At 44.7% G+C, this 5,538-nt stretch overlaps 1 protein-coding gene across 1 annotated transcript in view; it reads right to left on the minus strand.

The window, feature by feature from the left end:
- Positions 1-2,750: 2,750 nt before the first annotated feature.
- The window catches only part of LOC147018872 (uncharacterized), a 20,076-nt gene continuing 17,288 nt past the window's right edge, over positions 2,751-5,538 (minus strand). The window contains exon 4 of the mRNA XM_085898996.1: positions 2,751-2,993. Within this exon, the coding sequence (XP_085755122.1) occupies positions 2,874-2,993 (120 nt within the window). The 3' untranslated portion in view covers positions 2,751-2,873. The remainder of the gene's footprint in view (positions 2,994-5,538) is intronic.

The following is a 5,538-nucleotide window of genomic DNA, read 5'->3' on the forward strand; positions in this document are numbered from 1 at the left end:
GTGTTGTGGGCCTGTTAAAAGTTAGTAAATCACAGGTGTGGATGCTATTGGTAAAATTATGACAAAACTCAAGACTAAGATAATTTTGTGTGCACAAGAAAAGTTTGTTTTGTCTTTTCATGCACCAGTGATCTGGTAATAAAAGCACAAGAAAGCTTTGTGGTTAAACAAATCATATTGTTACATGGTGGGAGCGTAGGGGTGAGGGGCGATTAGTTATTGGAATTAATAAAATGAAAGACAAAATACGGTATTGGAGTCATCATAAGGAACTTGAATAAGCAGTCATCAGGAGAAACCTGGATCGGATTCTGGTGTCAGTTGCTGCTCTCTACCCTCAAACCTATCCCAAGAGCAGCCAAGTGAGCCGGCCAAATTTTTTTTTGCAACAATTCACTTCACTGTAGACAGGTAGATAACAAAAGGTGAATTAAAAGTAAGATGGAGATAAACGAGAGGAAAATTAATCATAACAAAATAAAAAGCAATCATTACAATGAATAAAGAAAACTTGCCATCCCTTCCTGGAAGGCAAATTAGACTGAAGGCAATCTCAATGGATTCCAAAAAGTCCGCAACAAGTGTGTATCCACTCTCAGGAAAGCCAGAAAACAACATTGTCCAGCCTCAAAAATGAACTTTCAAACTTGTCTCCCCCCTCTAAAACCTGGTGTGCACCTTGTCAATTCAGTCTCTGGTATATGCTCCCCTTCCATCCTTCCCTCATTTCAAATGGCACCACAGCCGACTCTGCTCGTGAGAAGGCCGAATGCCTCAATTATGTGTTTGCTTTCCAAATCTTGTCACCAACCCTTCACTCTCGTTGCCCATCCTTCCCTGTTGACCCAAATTCTCTTGGACTCGGTATCTTTTACACGTGAGAAGGAAGAGCAGGTTATTTCAACCCTCGACTCTGACTTCACCACTGAACCGGACAGCATCAGCTCACGTGTCCTAAAAATCTGCTCTGCTGCTCTTACGCTTCCTCTCTCTGCCATTTTCACCCTATAATTTTCCCTTGGTTATCTTCCATCTGCTTGGAAGTCAGCCAACATCATCGGATTACATAAAAGAGATGCAAAAACATCCCACTAACCATAAACCAATTAGCTTACTTTCAATCATCAGCAAGGTCACAGGGTGCAGCCAAGTGCAGTTGACATGAAATCATCCCGTTTCTCCAACGACCTCAGTGCAGATTTTCAATTCAGATTCGGACTAGGTCATTCTCTCTTGGACATGCTGCTTCTACTCACCCAACAATGTATGGAGGTCTTCAATGTCAGACATGAGATTAGGGCCATCTCTCTGGATATATCTCAAGCTTTCCATACAGTCTGGCATCCTTCCTTGCTCTCCAAACTGTCTGCCTATGGAATCCAAGGCCAACTCCACTCTTGGGTTACTGACTTCCTCCACTCCCATAGTCAATGTGTGGCTCCCAACAGAATCCTTTCTTCGACTCTCCCTGTCAAGACTGGTGTATGTATCCAAAGGCAATGTTCCAGGCCCTATCCTATTCCTGATTTTTATAAATTATCTGACTGAAAAATCCTCTTTATTTCTTTGCTGATGATGCCACCCTCTAGCCTGGTGTTGGCGCAGTGGTTAGGGCAGCGGCTTGGGATCCAAGAGGTCCTGAGTTCAAGCCCCGTTGGGCCACTGAATTAATACACCAGGGGGTTGACTCAGCCTGTCATCCTTCCGAGGTCGGCGAAATGAGTACCAGTATACTGGGCCGGTGTATACCCCGGTTAAAATAGGTGTACCATATCCCTGTGTCGTAAGAGGCGACCAGGGTTGCGTCAGGAAGGGCATCCGGCGTAAAACATGTGCCAAATCACTATGCGGATCATAATGGATGATCCGCTGTGGCGACCCCTAACGGGAGCAGCCGAAAGAAGAAGAAGATGATGCCACCCTCTGTCATGACATCATGCTTTGGACAGAAGCAGCCTCTTCTCCCTCTGTTCATACCTTCAAAACCAGCTCAAATGAGCTAAGATCCTTGTCCTCTTAATGATGACGTCATAAAAACGAGTAAGACGTTATTGTGATGTATCAGGTTTGCGATAAATTATCTGTGCTAATGCCCGGCTTGATTCCCGCAAACAAAATTCAAACAGCTTGCCTAGTTTCGGAGATAATGGTATAGGCGATTTCCATGAGTGGCGATATTATGACGTCAATTTTCTTTCTTGGAAGAATTTCCAAAATCGGAGATGGTTACTGCCTGCGCGTGGGCTTTCTGCATATACATGGCAAGTTTCACGAAGATCCGATGAAAACTCTGGGTTGTGAAACAAAAAGTCAAAAATAGGAATGATGTCATAAAAATTGATATGACGTCATAGTGACGTTTCATTTGTGCGGTAATTCATCTTTGTTAATGCCCTGTTCGATTCCTGCAAACAGAGTTCAAAAAGCTTGCCGAGTTTCGGAGATAATTTTTTGGGCGATTTCCATTAGCGAACATATTTTGACGTCATAACTTTTCTTCTCGGATGAATTTTCAAAATCTGAGATGGTCACTGTCTGCGCAGGGTATTTTTACATATATACGTCAAGTTTCAGGAAGTTTCGATGAAAACCGTATGCTGTGAAACAAAAAAGTCCACAAGAACAACAATGTGAGTAAGACTTAGAGATCCTCCACGAGGATCTAATAAAATATCATAAAAATTCAAGCCCCCACTGTCCACCACCCCACCCCACCAATATATTTTTTAAACGACACTTTTCTGTGAAGGTGTCTCGATGCAAAAGCTTGGATTGCAATCCCCATCTGAAAACGTTTTGATGATGAGGGTGAAAAAAGTACACTCACCTGAAAACGTTTTGCATCTCACCCATTGATGAGAAGGCCAGAAAGCTCAAGATTCAATTTGCAAGTTTGTTGCAGAAAGATTGTTGCAAGATTCAACAATTACACTCGTAGGTGGAGAATAGTCATCCACACGCAGTGGGAATATAACTTTCTTTGTGCAGGAAAACTGCAAGGAGGATTAACAAAGATAAGCAGCATCAGTAAGGTGGATCATTGAACCCCAAACACATCAAAGCCATCAAACATGACAATTAACTGTCAATCCGGTTAATCTAAATTCTACTCATGTGCTATTCATTAATTTAATCCAACTGTTCCTTTCCCATAACATTCCTTTGAAATCATGCTGTAAATTATTTGAGAAGGGTCTGTGTGTTCGTTTGAATTCTGGTGCACCCCTGGATCTCTGAACCAAATGAGTTCAAAACTTTTGGTGTACTTGGGGAGAGGGGAAGTGGGGGAGGGGAGGGGGTTCACTGGAGATTTTATGTTGTTAAAATTTTTTTTGGGCTCAAAGGTCCAGGGTGGGGGATTGTCAATGGAAAATAAAATAAAATATTAACAAAGATGGTGAACTAAAATGTCAAGTCAATATGTGGCATTGTCACTCCAGGTGGACGATGACAAGCCACATTAAGATACACCAAATCTACGGGAATAGACACATCGAATTATGGGTGTATTAAACGGCCTGTAATTATCTGCGCCACGTTTTGTGGATGGAGGTTATGTTTTCATCCCTGTCTATATGTGAGCAGCATATCTCAAAAAGTTAGACACATTCATACGAAATTTAGTGCAAAGGTTGGGTGTTTGACACGGACCAATTGCTTTCATTTTGGTGACGATCCGAATATGGATCCGGATACGAGAATTTTTTAGTGATTCTTCACCATTGAGAAATGGCGCCAAAAATGAAAGATATCATGACATTTCATGACAAAACTTGGTGGACAGTGGTGTAAGTGATGAGAACAAGCAGATTCGATTTTCAAGAAGGTCCGGATGAACATCTAGCCAATCAGTGGGATACAAAGCAAACTGTTCAGCCTGGCAGAGGCACACACTTTACTGAGTGCCATTCTCGTTCTGGGGGGTGTTGACCCGCCCGCATTTCTGGGGGTGTTAAACAGTCCGTAATGATGGGGGTGTGAAACATTCCGTAATGATGGGGGTGTGAAACACTCCGCAATGATGGGGGTGTTAAACTCCGTCATGATGGGGGTGTGAAACACTCCACGATGATGGGGGTGTGAAACACTCCACGATGATGGGGGTGTGAAACACTCCGTAATGATGGGGGTGTGAAACACTCCGCGATGATGGGGGTGTGAAACACTCCGTAATGATGGGGGTGTGAAACACTCCGTAATGATGGGGGTGTGAAACACTCCGTAATGATGGGGGTGTGAAACACTCCGTAATGATGGGGGTGTGAAACACTCCGTAATGATGGGGGTGTGAAACACTCCGTAATGATGGGGGTGTGAAACACTCCGTAATGATGGGGGTGTGAAACATTCCACGATGATGGGGGTGTGAAACACTCCGTAATGATGGGGGTGTTAAACAGTCCGTCATGATGGGGGTGTGAAACACTCCACGATGATGGGGGTGTGAAACATTCCACGATGATGGGGGTGTGAAACACTCCGTAATGATGGGGGTGTGAAACACTCCGTAATGATGGGGGTGTGAAACACTCCGTAATGATGGGGGTGTGAAACACTCCGTAATGATGGGGGTGTGAAACACTCCGTAATGATGGTGGTGTGAAACATTCCACGATGATGGGGGTGTGAAACACTCCGTAATGATGGGGGTGTGAAACACTCCGTAATGATGGTGGTGTGAAACATTCCACGATGATGGGGGTGTGAAACATTCCACGATGATGGGGGTGTGAAACATTCCAGAATGATGGGGGTGTGAAACACTCCACGATGATGGGGGTGTGAAACACTCCACGATGATGGGGGTGTGAAACATTCCACGATGATGGGGGTGTGAAACACTCCACGATGATGGGGGTGTGAAACACTCCGCGATGATGGGGGTGTCAAACACTCCGCAATGATGGGGGTGTGAAACACTCCGCGATGATGGGGGTGTCAAACACTCCGCAATGATGGGGGTGTGAAACACTCCGTAATGATGGGGGTGTTAAACAGTCCGTCATGATGGGGGTGTGAAACACTCCACGATGATGGGGGTGTGAAACACTCCGCAATGATGGGGGTGTGAAACACTCCGCGATGATGGGGGTGTGAAACACTCCACGATGATGGGGGTGTGAAACACTCCGCAATGATGGGGGTGTGAAACACTCCGCAATGATGGGGGTGTGAAACACTCCGCAATGATGGGGGTGTGAAACACTCCGCAATGATGGGGGTGTGAAACACTCCGCAATGATGGGGGTGTGAAACACTCCGCAATGATGGGGGTGTCAAACACTCCGCAATGATGGGGGTGTTAAACAGTCCGTAATGATGGGGGTGTTAAACAGTCTGTGATTATGGGGGTTATAAACAGTCCGTAATGATGGGGGTTATAAACAGTCCGTAATGATGGGGGTTATAAACAGTCCGTGATGTAGGAGGTGTTAAACAGTCTGTGATTATGGGGGTTATAAACAGTCCGTAATGATGGGGGTTATAAACAGTCCGTAATGATGGGGGTTATAAACAGTCCGTAATGATGGGGGTTAT

Source organism: Eptatretus burgeri, chromosome 10, assembly GCF_056783735.1.
Source record: "Eptatretus burgeri isolate ZD-2024b chromosome 10, Ebu_testis_v1, whole genome shotgun sequence".
Lineage (NCBI taxonomy): Eukaryota > Metazoa > Chordata > Myxini > Myxiniformes > Myxinidae > Eptatretus > Eptatretus burgeri.